We start from the raw sequence: 17,556 nt of genomic DNA, 5'->3' as shown, positions 1-17,556 counted from the left end.
CTTATTTTGGCAATTTCTTTAAGAATTCTGTATTTTTTTAATAGGGATTAATGTGTTTAAACAACTTTTTGGAGCAGTGCAAAAGTCTTTGTCCGGCCAAGCTTCACAGGACACGCCGTTTTGGCCAGCGGGACAATTAATGAAATTAACTCATAAATAGCACTACTCACTTCACACTTGGTGTAATTTTTTTGATATGCTGTATAATACTCAACACAAGTAAACATATTCTGGTGTAATTTTTTTAATATGCTGTATACAGGTAATACTCAACACAACAAGTAAACATATTCTGATATCCGAGTAAAGTACCCCTTTAAAGGTGATACACCATGCATTTAAAAAGTATTTATGTCATATTGTTTATGTCCCAAAAACGTTTTTCAAAAGGTTCAAGAGGCTAAATTACCACTCCTGAATAGAGAGCCTCTCATTTTTGAATGGCTCTCAGAGCATTTTCAGCTGCGGTACCACCTTTGGCCTGAACTGCGCCCCCCCCCCCCTCAAAAAAAAATCTTTTGGAAAAAAAAAAGTTTTTTGAAAAAAAGAAAATCTTTTTGAAAAAAATAACCCGTTTTGAGAACCCGTGGGATGCTTTTAACCTCCACCTTCCCAAAACCAGAGAAAGACACAACCGTCTGAAATGGGACTTTGTGAGGATAGAAGGTGCTAGTGGGACCCCAAAAAAAGGTTTTAAAATAGGAAAAGTGAATTTTCATGGTGTATCACCTTTAATGTTTCCCAATATGACGAAGGTAAGATGAACAGTTGAACAGAGTGTAAAGCAGAGTTAGGACTGAAGGTTTCCATGTCCGACTCACCGGTCCTCGCTCCAGCGCCGCATGCGGTTGTGGGCGACCGGTGACGATGCAGAGGGGGAGGGCCCCGCGTTCCCGGAGGCCCCCGGCGGCCCCACAGCGTCCAGGATGTTGAAGGGGGAGGGGGGTTGGTCTGGATGCAGCCGACTGCGCAGCTGCTGCAGCTCACGTTCGTACATCTGCCGCTGGCGCTCCAGCGCACAGCGCTTCTCCTCCTCGTGCTGCCGCTCCAACGTCTGCAGCACACACTGCATGGGGTCTGGACGAAGGGAGAGAGAGACACACAGCAAGAGAAACGAATGAAGAGAGGAGAGGAGAGAGAGACAGCAGAGGGAGGAGAGAGAGGGAGAGGAGAAAGTGGGTGGGAGAGAGAGGAAGGGGACGGAAGGAGGGAGACGAGAGAGAAGGGAGAGGGAGGCAGTGAGTGGAGGTGGGGAATGGAAAGGAAAGTATTTTCAGTTTTGAGAAAACATACAAATGAGTACAGAGACCGTCACCACACACAGGGGAAACGTCCTCTCAGTTTTTCTTGTGTAGTGCAGTGGATCTCAAACTTTTCAGGCCACAAACTCCAAAATAATCATATTTTAACTTGAGCACTAAGAGTTGAGGCATTACATTTTGTATAACACAGTTCTAATTTCAATTTGGCTAATGTTTAATTTGTCATTTTAGAATTCTTAAAAAGTCCTTAAATTGTCACTTTAGAAATGTGCATATACCCTCTATACACAAGTTGTTGAGAACCACTTGGTGTAGTGTGGCATTTGTCAAGGAACACCACGTTATGACTTGTTTGAGTTGGTTCGCAAACTATGTCCCGCGGACCATCGTCGAGCAACCATTCTTCCGTCCCCATCGACTCACCGTCGTTTCCCATGCCTTTCATCATCACCTCCGTCTGGGCGAACTCGTAACTGAAGCTGACCTCGCTGGACACGTCGCTGGAGCCGTCCAGCTCCACCTCCAGTCTGTCACAGCTCAGACTGCCCTTTGCCGTTCCACCTCCGTTCTCCTCCTCCGTGTGGGCCATGTGCTTCGGCAGGTTGATCCTGTGTGTGTGTGTGTGTGTGTGTGTGTGTGTGTGTGTGTGTGTGTGTGTGTGTGTGTGTGTGTGTGTGTGTGTGTGTGTGTGTGTTGGTTGTGGTTATGTGCAGTGTATGTGTGTATGTGTGAGATAAAACGTTAAAGAAAGCGACATGTGGGCGATATGGAAAAATACAATATCACAATATTTTTCCAAGCTGTATCACGATACACGATCTTATCGCGTTTCTTTTTCATGTTGGTTTTATGGTTATTTTTCAAGTTTCAAGTTACAGTACAACCACTACAAGGTAATAAAAACTAAAAGAAAAAGGAGTAACAGACCATTTAGACCAGTGGTCCTCAAAGAGTGGGGTCCATGGGCTCTCTGGGTTCCTTTTGGGAGGTCTATTGACCCTTTCAAGTATGTAACTCTGACAGCATACAAATGAAACCAAATGGACCCTTAAAACGGGTCCATTTGGTTTCATTTGTATACTGTGAGAGTTAAGGGGAGACCTTGAGAACTACTGTGTGTGTGTGTGTGTGTGTGTGTGTGTGTGTGTGTGTGTGTGTGTGTGTGTGTGTGTGTGTGTGTGTGAAACAGACCTGAAGAAGTGGTTGTTTCCCCACAGTATTCTGTCTCCGTGCTGGAGCTGCACTGGGCTGATGACTGCAGCACCGTTCACACATGTCCTGCAGGGGGCGACAAACACAGCAGCTTGTGAAGACGCAAGCTAACAGGTGATAAGAGTGACATTTGCTTATTCATTAATGTGCAAAGATCATTAATTGCTTGTCTATCAATGGTTGGATACAAATTATTTATGAATAGCTGTGGTTTTGTAAATATTATTGTTAGAACCACCACTTAAACACATAAAACCCTATATATTTACTTGACATCCAAAGTTGTCGCAGAGGGCTTTATACTTGATCCCCTCCTTTATATCATCGCTGTCGGGTGGGAACCTGTCCAAAACTGTTACTTTACAGTTACTTAATTTATTCTCTTCAAAAGTATAAAAAATTGCAAATCGACAAGCTCAAAACACGGTGCAACGCAAAGTGTTGTGTTACGAGCTTGTGGATTTGCTACTTTTGCTACTTTTGTGCGACACTACTGTAGTATGTTTAAGTAGGGTGTTCATTTAGGAAAAAACACAAAAAGTTAACATACCGTAAATCACCAATTAATCGTCCCATATATCCGCCCGGGGTCTGACCCCATTTTGCGCAATAAACGCCTGTTTCAAATAAGCGCAAGGTTCGTATAAGCGCCTGGGCCGTTATTTGCAATTAATATTATCCTTATTATGTTTTATGTAAGAGCCCGGGCTATTATTTGTTTGGTTGTTTGGTATTATTTGCTATTTATTTAACTTAACTGGTCATTTATGTTGCATGGCAGTGGTGCGCTGAAAACAGCAAATCTACAAGCTCACAGCAGTGCTGTGACAGCACGTTGCAACGCACCGCACTCGCTGTGCGTTGCTACGGGTCATATGTTGCATGACGGTCACGGTGGAGTGCGCCGAAAACAGCAAATCTACAAGCTCACAGCCCTGTGGACAGACACTTCTAAGCCAAATGTAGGCTATATATGGTGCCCAGCCCAGTGCTGCGCTCCCATGACGCGCAGGACGCACTGTGCGTCGGGGAACAGATTGTAAAGGACACCAAAAAAAGAGAGAGGAAAAAAAGAAAAGGAGTCTGCTGCTCTCTGCGTACTGACCATCATTCATTACTGTCTAAAACGTTGCTACAATGCAAAGTTTGCGTGAGTATAGGCTACTTTAAACGTTGTGATGGAGAAAGACTGGCCAATATAAAGACCAGCTGGTTTCAGAATGACTCATTACCTACTGTTGCTGCCTCTTGTTATCCAGTCCGCATTTTGAAGAAGTAATCCATTATTTTGAGGTGCAAGGGGAATGCAGAAAGCTTAATCATAATGCAATACCATAATGGTTTAATGTGAGGATGGAGCTGTTCAGTGGTCATGTCAGCGAGTCCAGTCCAGCACCAGCTGCTAGGACTTCTGCGCTAATTGGGTCGTTGACTCTTTGAACTTGACCTAGATGCGTCTTTGCTGGCATGCGGTAATAGATTATTTTGGAGAAAGATTCCCTTAGTATAAATATAGTATATATATATTTTTAAAAGGCTTTCATACACTCTTGATATTTTTTAAATGAGGTTTGGTCTAATAGATCGCAATGTGCTATTTTCTGGGTGTTCATAACAATTATAATAATAATAATTATTATTATAACATTTATTATAACATTTAGATTATTATTACTATTATATAGTTTGAGAAAGAAAAATTTACCAAATAATGGCCCAGTGCTGGCCAGTGCCAAAATAAATAAAAGCCTGTTACCAATAGCCGCCTGGTCCCTTTTAAGCGCCCGGGGTCCGACCCCATTTTGCGAAATAAACGCCCGGGCTACTAATTGGTGATTTACGGTATGTAGATGCCCGACAGCAACGATTTGCTATTCTCATCAAATGATGCCCAGAATAGGGGGCACTCTTGGGTGTTAATATTTTAAACTTGAACTGCCGCCGTCGTACCGAGCGTTGCGGTGAGGAGTGAGCACCACGCCGTTGTCCGTGAAGTCGATGACACAGTGCTCAGCGTGGATGGCCATCCCACACAGCTGGATGTCCTGGGAGTTGGCCGAGCCCACGCGCGTGTGCTCCTGTTCCCACGTACATACACACACATACGTAAAACACACGCACGCACGCACACACACACATACAGTACATACAGGAAATCATCACAAACTGGATCGCTTTTTCAATGCTAATATCACAATTTAACAATTATATTATCCTTCATTAATAGAAAGGGCAAACATTTAATTGATTGATTGATTGAAGACTTTATTAGAAGTTTGCATAGGAAAGGTACAGTTTCATGACGGTACAGTTCACTGGTACAAGGTCTACTAAAAGGAGATCCATGAAAAGACTAAGCTTATTTCCCCAGGAAACCATTTAAGTATCTCATATAACATTGAATGACAGACGAATAGAACACAGTGCTATGCAGTAGATATGTAAAGAAAGTAAAATTAAAGAACAAAAAAGGGGCAGGGGAGGGTAGGGCTGGGCTAGGTTTTTTTTTTTTACCAGTTGCGAACGGCTGCTGCCTGTAAGTGGTTTTTCAGGGCAATTTTAAAGGATGCTAGTGATCCACACTCCTTTATGGCCTTCGGTAAGGCTTTCCACATTTTGGTGGTATAGCAGAAGAACGAGTTTGACCCTTTGTTGGTTTTGACTCTGGGTTACTTGAAAGTCATCTGTGGCGCTGCCTCTGTAAAATAATCATGATATTGATTTGCAGTCATGTGGGCCAGCTCTAGGGGCAGCAGTACCTTCAGATAGTAGACCAGCAGCTCGTTGAGGGCGGGGTCAGCGTTCAGGTTTACCAGGAAGCACTTGTCGTTGACCACCCTGATGCCAGACGACTGCAGAGAGATCCCCAGGCTCTCCAGCTGCTTCTGGCGCTCCTGCATCAGTGCACCACACATCAATCAATCAATGCTTAAACTGACTGTCAAGCTGCTGAGGACTGAAGTTGAAACTATGGGTATACTTTTAAAGGACAACTTTGTTTTTTTACAACAAGGGTTCATAATATTTTAGATTGTAATTAGAGAAAAGAAAAAGTGAGTGTTAAAATGTTTTCATTTGCTTCGTTCTATTGTTTTATCGCGTTTACCGTGCTAAAACGTGGGGGCATGCGTACGGCCGTACGCATGGGGGCATGTGTACAAGTGGCTAAATATGTATTTTTAGACACAAAAATCCTGCAATTTCTTTATTTCTATTTACAGTAACCCCAGAAGTCACATCTGCCCATGAAAGATTGCGGTGCATCTTGGGAATTTTTCTGTCTAAGAAATACATATTTAGGCACTTGTACGCATGCCCCCAGCCACTGAAATTAAAATAATCAAAATCTCTAAAACGATAGAAAGGAGTTGCTCTAGTAAACATGCTTTTTTGTTTTCTCTGATGGCATGAATCAGTCATGGGGGTCCTTGATAATTAAATGTTTTGAGAACCAATGGCATGGTGTGTGTGTGTGTGTGTGTGTGTGCGCGCGTGCGTGCGTGCGTGCGTGCATTGTGTTACCTGAGCGACAGACACCGTCTTCCTGAGTTTGTCCTCCCAGGTGACGGTCATTTCCTGGATCAGTTTCTCAGATTCTTCAAGCCGTTCTTTCAACTCAGGAGCCTTCATAGACTGAGAGAGAGAACAATCACACCGATAGTTTATGAAACATTCAAACATGAACGTTTTATCAACTGTAATTCCACCAATATGGAATACATGTTTACCACTAGTCTTTGTGAAAAGGCATACATTGGACAAACAAACAAAAAAAAGGTGTCTAACATTGCAGATCTCGGATTCTCCATCCAACCTTCATTTGGTTGGTGGCGGTGCAGAACCGGTTACTGCCCCTAGAGGGGGTAACCTCCCCAGGTTGTTGTCCCAAAGTGCCCCCAAGTTATTTTACTCTGTTACCCATGTACTGTACCTTAAACAGAACAGCCCTAGAAGCACCACAGTACATTGCGAGTCTGTATACGTTTCTCTGTGAAGGATATTTTTTATATACCATGCAAGGCACCAACCTGCACATCGGGAGCAGTTAGGGGTTCAGAGTCTTGCTCAAGGACAATGCGACACCAACTCTGGGGGCGGCCACTCTACCCTTGAGCCACTGGGTTACACATCGGCACACTGAAACATCGCTATTCCGACCACCTAAACCTTAACCTCAGTAAAACGAACGCGGGTGAATGCTAACCGGTGAGTAGCTAAACTGCCGACGCTGGTGAATGCTAACCTGGTGAGTAGCTTACCTGCCGACGCTGGTGAATGCTAACCTAGTGAGTAGCTAACCTGCCGACACTGGTGAATGCTAACCTGGTGATCGGAATGGGGATGTGTCGGAATGGAGACCCGTCCCCGAGTCACTTCCACCCCATATTATTTATCGTCAGTTTCACAGGTACCTCAGCCTCGGTGAGCTGATCCCGTAGTTTCTCCACCTCCTCTCGGAGCTCCCTGATGATCCTGGCGTTGGGGTCCTCGTTCACCACGGCGTGGTTGACGATGCTCTTGGCCCTGTCGGCGTAGCGCAGCGTGGACAGGGTCTCGTCGTAGTTGTCCGCCGCAGGGCTCACCGCTGCAACCATGACCGTGCGACTGTTCCCTCCCAGGCTGTCCTGAACGGACGAGGAAGAGATAGCATTTTTTTGTTTTAGTTTATACTACTAAGACACTTCAGGGCGGTACACCACAGTGATGTGGACATCAGGGATCTCCATATATAGGGCATAAAAGGGATTTGTTCCCCTGGCATCACAGCGATCTCCATATCTCCATATATGGGCATAAAGGGATTTGTTCCCCCTGGCATCACAGGGATCTTGAGCACAAAAAGGATTCTGTTAGTGTGACATCACAGTGAAGCCAGAGCGTGATGTCAGAGCGGCAAATTCATTCTGGTAGAGTGGTTCCCCTGACATCACAGTGACATCAGAGAATGATGTCAGAGCGGCAAACCCATAGACCGTAAAAACGTGTACACACGTCTGCACGTCCAGACGGACGGACACGGACAAGCTATGACGTTTCTCTTAGTAAACTGCGACCTTCGGTCACAATAAAGCTTGTTATTGATTAGGTGCTCGGTCTACCTGCGTTTTTTCTAGATTGATATTTCTATGTATTTGATGTACTGATGTTGATGTATTGATGTATTAGCTTGCTTATTGTATTGATGTATTACCTTACTTATTGTAAGTCGCTCTGGAATAAGAGTGTCTGCTAAACGCCTAAATTGTAAACCAAAAGCTCTCATCACTGGATTACTGGCTGTCACAATTATGACAACGATTAATAGTCACTCAAATAATTGCGATTAACGATTTCATTGTGTTTTTGTCGTTGACAATTACATTTCTGTTTGGTTTTCAGGCTTTGAAGTTGCACATGGCAGAAATGACACATAACCTAAATATACAAAGAAATTACTGACGTATTTGACAACTTTATACTTAAAAAATAACATTGATAGTGGAAATAGCCGATCTACAAGCTAGCCGATCTAGCGACGCGTTGTGAGCTTGGAGATCTGCTATTTACACTAGTTTTGATAACGTTTGAAAATATATGAACATTTTTCAACATGGAAACGATTATGAAGATTGTGACAAAATAATTTTGATTATGTTAAATACCGTAAATCCCCAATTAATCGCCCGGTGGCAAACTGCCGCCGGGTCCCATATATCCGCCCGGGGTCTGACCCCATTTTGCGCAATAAACGCCTGTTTCAAATAAGCGCATGGTTTGTATAAGCGCCTGGGCCGTTATTTGCAATTAATATTATCCTTATTAGGTTTTATGTAAGAGCCCGGGCTATTATTTGTTTGGTTGTTTGGTATTATTTGCTATTTAATTAACTTAACTGGTCATTTATGTTGCATGGCAGTGGTGCGCTGAAAACAGCAAATCTACAAGCTCACAGCAGTGCTGTGACTGACAGCACGTTGCAACGCACCGCACTCGCTCACTCGCTGCTACGGGTCATATGTTGCATGACGGTAGTGCGCCGAAAACAGCAAATCTACAAGTTCACAGCCCTGTGGACAGACACTTCTAAGCCAAATGTATATGGTCCCCAAGACCCCAACACAGTGCGGTGCGCTACCATGACGCACAGGAGGACGCACTGTCTGTGCGTCGGGGAACAGATTGCCAAAGGACACCAAAAAAAGAGAGAGGAAAAAAAGAAAAGGAGCTGCTCTCTGAGCAGTGCGCACTGACCATCATTCATTACTGTCTAAAACGTTGCTACAATGCAAAGTTTGCGTGAGTAGGCCTACTTTAATGGCAAAACATTGTGATGGAGAAAGACTGGCCAGTGGCAATAAAGACCAGCTGGATCAGAATAAATCATTACCTAGGCCTACTGTTGCTGCTGCCTCTTCAGTCCGCATTTTGAAGAAGTAATCCATTATTTTGAGGTTCAAGGGGAATGCAGAAGGCTTAATAATAATGCAATACCATAATATTTTAATGTCAGAGCTGTTCAGTGGTCACGTCAGCGAGTCCAGTCTGAGCACCGCAGCTGCAGGACTTCTGCGCTAATTGGGTCGTTAACTAGATGCGTCTTTGCTGGCATGCGGTAATTGATTATTTTGGAGAAAGATTCCCTTAGTATAAATATAGTATATAGACCTATATATTTTTAAAAGGCTTTCATACACTCTTGATATTTTTTAAATGAGGTTTGGTCTAATAGATCGCAATGTGCTATTTTCTGGGTGTTCATAACAATTACCGTATTACAATAATAATAATAATAATTATATAACATTTATTATAACATTTTGATTATTACACCTATTATATAGTTTGAGAAAGAAAAAATAACCAAATAATGGCCCAGTGCTGGCCAGTGCCAATATAAATAACAGCCTGTTACCAATAGCCGCCTGGTCCCTTTTAACTCTTTGAGTGCCAGCGCCCTCTAGGGGCCAAAGAATGCCAGCGCATCTCTCATAGGCGAGCGCTTTAGCTTCCAGGACTTCAGCTTCCAGGACCTGACGTGCTCACGTTCATGCACGGCATGGAAATGTCCCGGATGAAGATGCTAACAGAATGGCTATTCCCATTTTGTCATCTAAAAGATCATTTTTGGGTGATTTCGCCGTAAATAAACCTCGCGCCGCTTTCCTAAAACACAAAAAAGAGATATAAGCCTTTAAAGATGCGGTCTTTCATTGGATTAGGCGGAGATTGGCGATTGCGTTCGCAAATTACGGCCGGCTGGGACGTTGTTAGCTTTCGGCTAGTAGCTACAAAAATCAAGCCAGGCTTCAGAAGGCCTCTTATCATTTTATTCATTTAATTAAATAAAGCCGAACTACTTCGGGATCGGCACACTCGTATACTCATTGGAAGCGGCGCCAAACATCGGGTGAACATTGGGGAGCTCAAAAATGTATTTTAAACCATTTTTAATGGAATATATCGTCGGACAGAGTAGAACGGCTAGCTGGCTAGCGGCTAGCGAGCCAGGACCACCCACGACTCTACAAGCAGCTCGGGGTAAGTGAATTAATAAAAAAAAATTGTATTGGATTGAAATAAAGCCGAACTAGTTCGGGATCGGCACCAGATGAGTTAAGCGCCCGGGGTCCGACCCCATTTTGCGAAATAAACGCCCGGGCTACTAATTGGTGATTTACGGTAATCGCGATTGTGTGTGTGTCTGTGTGTGTGTGTGTGTACCTTAAGTAGCCAGGTGAGAACAGAGTCTCGATAGGGAACAAACTTGCTTTTGTTCTTCCCGGCTCCCTGCTCTGCCAACGCAGAGATAACCAGACCCAGGGTGCTCAGAGATCTGCAGGGAGGAGAGCACAGAAAGAGAGAGGGAAGGAAGGAAAGGGGAAGAGAGGGATAGAATGAAATGGGATTTTTTCCTCCCTGCTTGCAAGCAGTTCATCTTGGGCCTTTTTTATTTATCAGGGTTCCCACACATTTCAACCAATGAATTTCCAGGAATTGTAGCAACAATAAAGCATAGAATGTAAGGGTGGGGGAAAAAATCGATATGAATCGATTATCGGTTTCAACACTAGCGATACGGCCGCATCGATGCGCGTTTACCCGGATCGGTCCAAATCGCGGCCGTATCGGTCGATGTATCGGTCCTAAAGTTATTAATCGGATTAATCGGATTTTAGCATTAAATAATTAACCTGCTGTGAAATTCTGAACTTACTTACTCATCGTTTACTGTTACAAATCATTACTTCAAAAGTGAGCGCTGCTAGCAGTCAGTGCTGCAGTGCAATGGAAAGAAAAAAAAGAAAAAGCTGCCTGCTGCTCTGTCCTCCGCTAGAGCTGGGTTTCCGCGTACTGCAGTCACTGTCCTGCGGGAAGCCGCAGATCTACAAGCCCACAGGGTGTTGTATGTGGATGGGTTGTAAACTTATAGATCTGCTACTTCCGACATAGCACACTGGTGCGTGTATGACGCTCGCATGTGCGACACACAGCGACTTGTAAACAAACCAACAACGTGGTAGACTAGTTCCATCACTATTCACTATGGGTTATTCCAGTGGAGAAACGCAAGTTTGGATTTTATAAGAATGCGACAGTAATGGATTGGATAACACTTTTCCCAGTAGAACCATCAGAAGTCCCCGCGCTTGTCGACAGCAAAGGTAATAATCACAGCATCAGCTTTTATTGCAAAGGGCGACTATAGAGTATTGGTTTTCAAAGTGGGGTCCGGGGACCCCCAAGGGTCCTTGAGGGAGTTCTAGGGGGTCCTCGGCAAAATGATAGGAACCAAATGGACCCTTGGGTATGTGTAACTCAGCAGGGGAGTGTACAAATGGAACCAAATGGACCCTAATGAACCCTTGGGTATGTGTAACTCAATGGAGTGTACAAATGGAACCAAATGGACCCTAATGGGTCCATTTGGTTCCATTTAAACTTAAGACAAGAGCCTGATCCATATGTCAAACTGGGGGTCCTTGACATTGATTTTTGATTTTTTTTAGAACTACTGCAGTAGAGCCATACGATAACAAGTAGACATGATGTGTGCCAGACTTCAAATGTTGCACTTACTTTATACTGCTGTTGTTACTGTTGTAAAGTGGATCTCTTCGAAATGATCTTATTGACTGAATAACAGCAGGCTCTTTTACTAGTTTTATTTGGTGATCTGATCTGTGGCATTGCTGAGGATTGATCTGATCTGTGGCATTGGTGAGGATGTATTTTAGTTTTTCAGTGTTATTATAGCAGCTTTGCAAAGTACAATTATTGCACTGTACTGAAGCCTGAAGGGCCAGGCCTTTTGTGTGTTTGTTTTATATTTCTCCACCTGACCAACTGTAACTGCTAAAGTGAAGCTCTTAGAAATGGGTGTGTGAGACAGATTTTCAAACCATGTCAGTAGGCTTTGTAGTTTACATTAATTATTTTTTGTATCTACATGTCTGTGTCTATTTAGAATGAACACAACAATGACATGATACTAAAATGATTTGTCATCCATCTTTCTTTACAATTTTCTGTTATTCCTTGGTCTTTTATGAGATATCCATTATTTGAAGGTCAGCCATGCTACTTTATAGATCAAGTTTCTTAATTAAAAATGGAAAATGTATGTTTCATTAAACGTAAGTATCAGATCACACCGTATCGCATCGAATCGTATCGAATCGAATAGAATCGGATCGAATCGAATCAAATTCCACAAAATCGAAATCGTATCGAAATTGCACCAAATCGAATCGTATCGAATCGTTCTGTATGTAAGCCGTATCGTTTCCGAATCGAATCGTTAGCCCATGTATCGGATACGTATCGAATCGCCTTGTAGGGGATGGATACACACCCCTAATAGAATGGTGATAGAATCATCAAAACAATCATTCATTAGTGTGCAATAAGTGTTAAATGGCTTTATATTATGTTAGTACTGTAATAATTTCTTGATCGCCTCTTGTCTCGATTGTTTAAACATGACATCATGGGCCGCTATGCTCAATAACAAGCTTGATTATTGATACCGGGTACTCAATAAATCTGTTATCGGGTTATGGGGCTACCCTTGTTTCGAGCTCCAGCCCTACCGGAAACTATAAACTATGATGCAGCAGAGTGACGCACTGTGAGATTGAAGATGTGCTATTTTTGGTACAGGCCGCAAGTACTGTATAAATCACCCATAAGAAGTTCACTGCTCCATTCTCAATCATGTAACCCTGATAGGAAACAACACATTTTTGCAACTACGCAGTTTGACTCAGCCACAACATCGAGACTCGGGTAATACAAAACGACAATGAAAAATAACAATAATGATGACGTTGTAATTCATACTTACTTATTGATGTTGCTGCCTTCCTTCAGCCTCTCTCCTGCTGCTCCAGTCTTATTGGCTCTCTCGCTGCCTGCCAGGTCCACTAGACTCAGCTTGCTCACCTTCTCTCCACTTGTCTGTAGCAACACACACACAAGAGCACACATTCATGATACACAATGTTCATTCTTTATTAAGACCTGGAATTATTTTATACTTTAGCTAGAAAAATAGCAGATATACAAGCTCACTGCGCAGCACCGAGTGCCACGCTGCAAGCTTGTAGATCTTCTATTTTTGAAAAGTCGTGAAAATGTGTGCATATCTTTGAATATATGTATTTCTAAAGCAAACATTTGTAAATATGGGAGTCCGTGGCCAAATACATATCATTTTGGAGGTCCTTGACATGAAAAGGTTTGAGCACCACTGACATAGAAACATGCGTTTTTCAGAAACCTGTTAGGATTTAGGAGACATTTATAGAATCGGGTCAATATATTTAAAGAATCGCTCAAATTGGTAACATGTCATTAGGTCGAACACCCTTTGGTCCGACCACCAAAACCTAACCTTAACCCTAACCTCAGTAAAACTATGCCTAAACAGCGCGGGTGATTATCTAACCTGCCGACGCTGGTGAGTATCTAACCTGACGACGCGGGTGATTATCTAACCTGCTGACGCTGTTTGACCCAATGGGAATTCGACATATGGGGCAGTCCCCGCTCAAATTGTCATGATTTTTCAAAAACAACAGATCTACAAGCTCGCAGCGCAGCACTCAGTGAGATTGTATATCTGCTATTTTTCAATAGTTAAAGGATAAAAGGATTAAAAAGAATGAAGAAAAAGAAGCTGATCTTTTCCTGAGCTGGCAAGTCTATACACAGTACCTAGCATAATAAGAGCATAGCTTGTTATCACCACAAGTGTGCACAAGTCTTAGTTTTACACCTACACTTACTGTCCTGAGACAAACCTGACTTGATACAGCTTGGAATGTATCCCGTCAATTCTATTTATAGCATTCTATTCATTTAACTTTTGATTCTCCACATTCTTCAAAACTGTGTTTCCAGATTGTTGGCTGTTTAGAATTCCACAATATGAATATGTAGATTAACTTGTTAAAAAAGAAAGGGCTGGAGGGACTTTTAAAGGCAACATACTTGGTGTATAATAAAATGAGTCATCTTCATAAAATGAGTCATCTTAATCAGTTTTATTCTTGCTCTGAAAGAGAGCTGTAGTGAACTTATTTTAAGTAATTTCTAAAAAGAAAAAATCAAAGAAAATGTCTTTGCTTTTTATTATATCTAATGGAGTTTACTACCTATGTTTTATTGTATTCTCATATGTTGTCGTGTTTTAATGTGTAAATCACTTTGTCCATTGCCTAAACTGTAATCCTGGGCGCTACTCTCCCTCTGCCAACCTGGGGAGAGCTCATGCTTCCTTCAAAGCAGTACAGGCCGCTTCTTATCACCTGACAGGGGTAGTTTCCCCGGTAGGACATAGTGCATGGAGGGAACACATTATTCCAACCAGTTATTTCCCCCGCCATCAGGCGCCCTGGCTGGCCAGGGGGAGGCAGTATAGAGACCAGGATTACTGCATGTTTTATGATGACACAGAGGAGAACACGAACCCAGCTCCCACAGCGTCCCCGGCGGGAATCGAACCCAGGACCTTCTAGCTATGAGGCGACAGCACTACTGACTGCACCATCGTGCCCCAGAGACCGTTTCCATACAAATAAAATATCTATCTATGTGCATGTATGTATGTGTGTGTGTGTGTGTCTCTCACCCCAGACTGCATGTCAGTGAGTGTGTGTGTGAGGATGATGTTGAACACAGCATGGGATCTGCTGCTCTCTTCGTTCATGTTGGTGGCGGCCACGGTCCGAGACTTATTCCCCTCCGACATCAGAGACTCGATATCCTGGTGGAGATATGTGGCATTACATAGAAAGTAGAGAACACCAATGAGGACAAAAGAATTAGAACAAACAATTAAAACGAGTGAATATAAACTATTTAACTCATAACTTGATTGCTATTATTATGGATATTTAGATTAAATCGTACAGTAGCATTCTTCCAAAATAAGACTGATACCTTATAGCTGGCCACAGCTAGCCGTGACAGGCCATCAACATATGGCCCGAATACTTTGTGTTCTCTCACTCTCAGAGCCTGTCGACTCCTGGACGAAGGGAGGGAAGAGGGAGAGAGAGGGAGAGAGAGAGAGGGAGAGAGAGACAGAATGGGTTTATTCTTTATGTTTTACTCAACTAAATCTATTCTCAATTAAACCAATTTCAACTTTGTTGCATTTCAGTATGAACTCGAGGGGGTGAGTTGTGTTCCTAACTGCAGCCATTTTCAAGGTATAACAAACCTGCACTGAACCTCAGCTGTATACAGTACATAGTGAGTGTCTATGGAAGGAGATGTTGGAAAAGACGAGCAACACAGTTCTCCAGCCAGAATCGAACAGGGGATGTTGTCATTATGTGGTCAGCTACCAATAAGCACCGCACACTGGTTCATTTACATATTTTATTAACAGATTGATACACTCCTTTGGCGTCATGCATCTAAGTATACATTTTCGCTCCCAAGCAAAAATGGTGGAGCTACAAGCTCCCAGCTTGTCGCTTGGCGACGCATTGAGAGCTTGTAGATCCCTTATTTTAGCTATTTTAGAAAAGGGCTAGGTAACTTATTATTTGCCACATAAACTTGACCACACCACCACCTAATATAATTGTCTTGTCTCGATTGTCTTGATTATTGATTGATCTGAATTCCACCACACCACCCGCTATTTCTTTCTGAGATTACGCCTCTTGAGTAAGACGGATTCCCAAATGACTTACCCTTTGGGATCGAGGAGGTCTCGGACCTTCTCGTTGTAGATCTCCATGTAGGACACCTCCACGGTGAAGCCCTCCCCCTCCCCCACCGCCTTCTGGATCCTGCTGAACAGAGAGCTGCACAGGCGAGGGCTCAGGCCAGGCTGCTCCACCGAGCCCATCATAGTGTAGGACTTACCAGAACCTGAGGAGAACCACACGGAGAAAGCATCAACCATGGATCAATCAAGGTTAACCTACAGAATATTAGAACTAGGAGGGAAACGATTAATTGATTAGTCTATTAAGTCATCACTAAACAGAAAATGTATCAAATTGACTTTTAGTTAAAAGAATGATCTCGGTTTTGTAATGTATCAAGTACACATACTGTACGTGCTATTTACAAGTTCAGAAGGAAAAGTAATTTTAATTAATTGCACAAATAAAAACAATATTGATTGAATTGAACTATTAATGACTTAAGAACATAATAGTTGCAGCCGTAATTAGCATACTATTACATGTTTGTGTGAGCATACAGAACTAATGAACTAAAGATAACACAGAGATATAAAGGCCACACATGTTACATAATGAAGTATGAGATGGTGTTTTTATTTTATTTGTATTATTATTATTTTCTATCACACTGCTTCCCAGGCCTGCAAGCCAAACTAAAATGTATTAAGGATGACTTTTGTCCATTATTTTAAACATACAGATATGGGAACCGACAACATTGAACCAAAAGACAATTAAGCCTAAACAAAAGCCAGAATTGAGGTACAATGACTGTACATGTAGTAATCTTCTTTGTGATACAGAGCTAGCCTGATTTCAGACTCAGCTCACGCTTTAGTCTGAAACTGTGCTCCATTCTGAGCGATTTACGGGGGACTTTTTTGCGAGCGTGCACGCGCGTGTCCGCGCGCGAGTGATCGCGACGCACGGTGGACGCGACGCACCGTCGGGGAGTGTGTGTGTGATTGTGTGTGTGTCTCTGTCTGTGCCAGTGACTGCTTCCACACAGAACTGCGACCAGAAAACTTGTAATCAACATTAAACAGCTTGGTGAAATCAGTGCGCTTGTGCGTGTGTGTGTGTGTGTGTGTGCCTTCCTCTGTGTGTGTGAACTTCGTTTGAATCGTTTCAACTGCTGCGCGGATTGGATATTCGTTAGACCCACCCCACCCCCACCCCCACCCCGCGCGCTCATTGGACAGCCGAAAATAAAAACCGATTCATGTACTAAGCTCCAGACCAGAGAAAGAGTCCACTCTGAGAGTGGGCGGGGTCTCTGGTCTGGAAGCAGGCTAATACAGAGCACCCACAAGGGAGAGTTCCGTTACTAAAAACGAATCTGAATCTCAATGTTTCTGGGCATGTGTCACCTGTCTGTCCATATGCAAAGATGCAGGCATTGTAGCCCATGAAGGCATTGTCCAGCAGACTCTCTCCAAGGCACTGGAACACAATATCTTGACCTGCAAAAAACAACAGAAATGCCCATTAGGCCACATGAAGTACATGAACAAACTAATGTATGGTACAGGCAGGACATAAGCCCCCTAGTGGCATATAGAGCAAACCCCCATAACAGGAAGGAGAGACAAGGGCATCACAAAACAAACACGTAAACATTTCACAAGGTTACAGCCAGCCGTTATTCTCAGTGTACAGGATCAGGGTCCAGGGGAGTCAATCACAACAAACAAACAAACAGCTATTTTCACAGTCCAGAAAAGACTCCTAAAGACTTCTTTCAAATATAATAAGTGTGTAGTTGGGCAAATAAACTGTACATGTATAAATATTTTATACATAAACTAAATAAATATAAATAAAATAGAAAGGCTCACAACATGTGAATGCGTTGTGAGCTTGTAAATCGGCAAATTTTGGTGTGCGAAACAATA

The 17,556-nt window shown here is 42.9% G+C and overlaps 1 protein-coding gene across 4 annotated transcripts in view; it reads right to left on the bottom strand.

The window, feature by feature from the left end:
* LOC308301242 (kinesin-like protein KIF13B) overlaps window positions 1-17,556 on the bottom strand; it is a 58,086-nt gene that overhangs the window by 30,289 nt on the left and 10,241 nt on the right. For all 4 annotated transcript variants that reach the window (XM_080745152.1, XM_080745151.1, XM_080745153.1 and 1 more), the window contains 13 exons: window positions 17,032-17,124; window positions 15,662-15,842; window positions 14,898-14,985; window positions 14,587-14,721; window positions 12,799-12,911; window positions 10,176-10,287; window positions 6,887-7,099; window positions 5,997-6,107; window positions 5,234-5,368; window positions 4,425-4,552; window positions 2,454-2,540; window positions 1,686-1,870; window positions 822-1,077 (listed from right to left, as the gene is read on the bottom strand). In XM_080745152.1, coding sequence (XP_080601278.1) covers window positions 822-1,077; window positions 1,686-1,870; window positions 2,454-2,540; window positions 4,425-4,552; window positions 5,234-5,368; window positions 5,997-6,107; window positions 6,887-7,099; window positions 10,176-10,287; window positions 12,799-12,911; window positions 14,587-14,721; window positions 14,898-14,985; window positions 15,662-15,842; window positions 17,032-17,124 — 1,837 coding nt within the window. The remainder of the gene's footprint in view (window positions 1-821; window positions 1,078-1,685; window positions 1,871-2,453; window positions 2,541-4,424; window positions 4,553-5,233; window positions 5,369-5,996; window positions 6,108-6,886; window positions 7,100-10,175; window positions 10,288-12,798; window positions 12,912-14,586; window positions 14,722-14,897; window positions 14,986-15,661; window positions 15,843-17,031; window positions 17,125-17,556) is intronic.

Source organism: Nannobrachium achirus (genome assembly GCF_963921795.1).
Source record: "Nannobrachium achirus genome assembly, chromosome: 16".
Taxonomy (NCBI): domain Eukaryota; kingdom Metazoa; phylum Chordata; class Actinopteri; order Myctophiformes; family Myctophidae; genus Nannobrachium; species Nannobrachium achirus.
The sequence above is the reverse complement of the archived record's forward strand: the minus strand, read 5'-3'. Positions and strand labels throughout refer to the sequence as shown.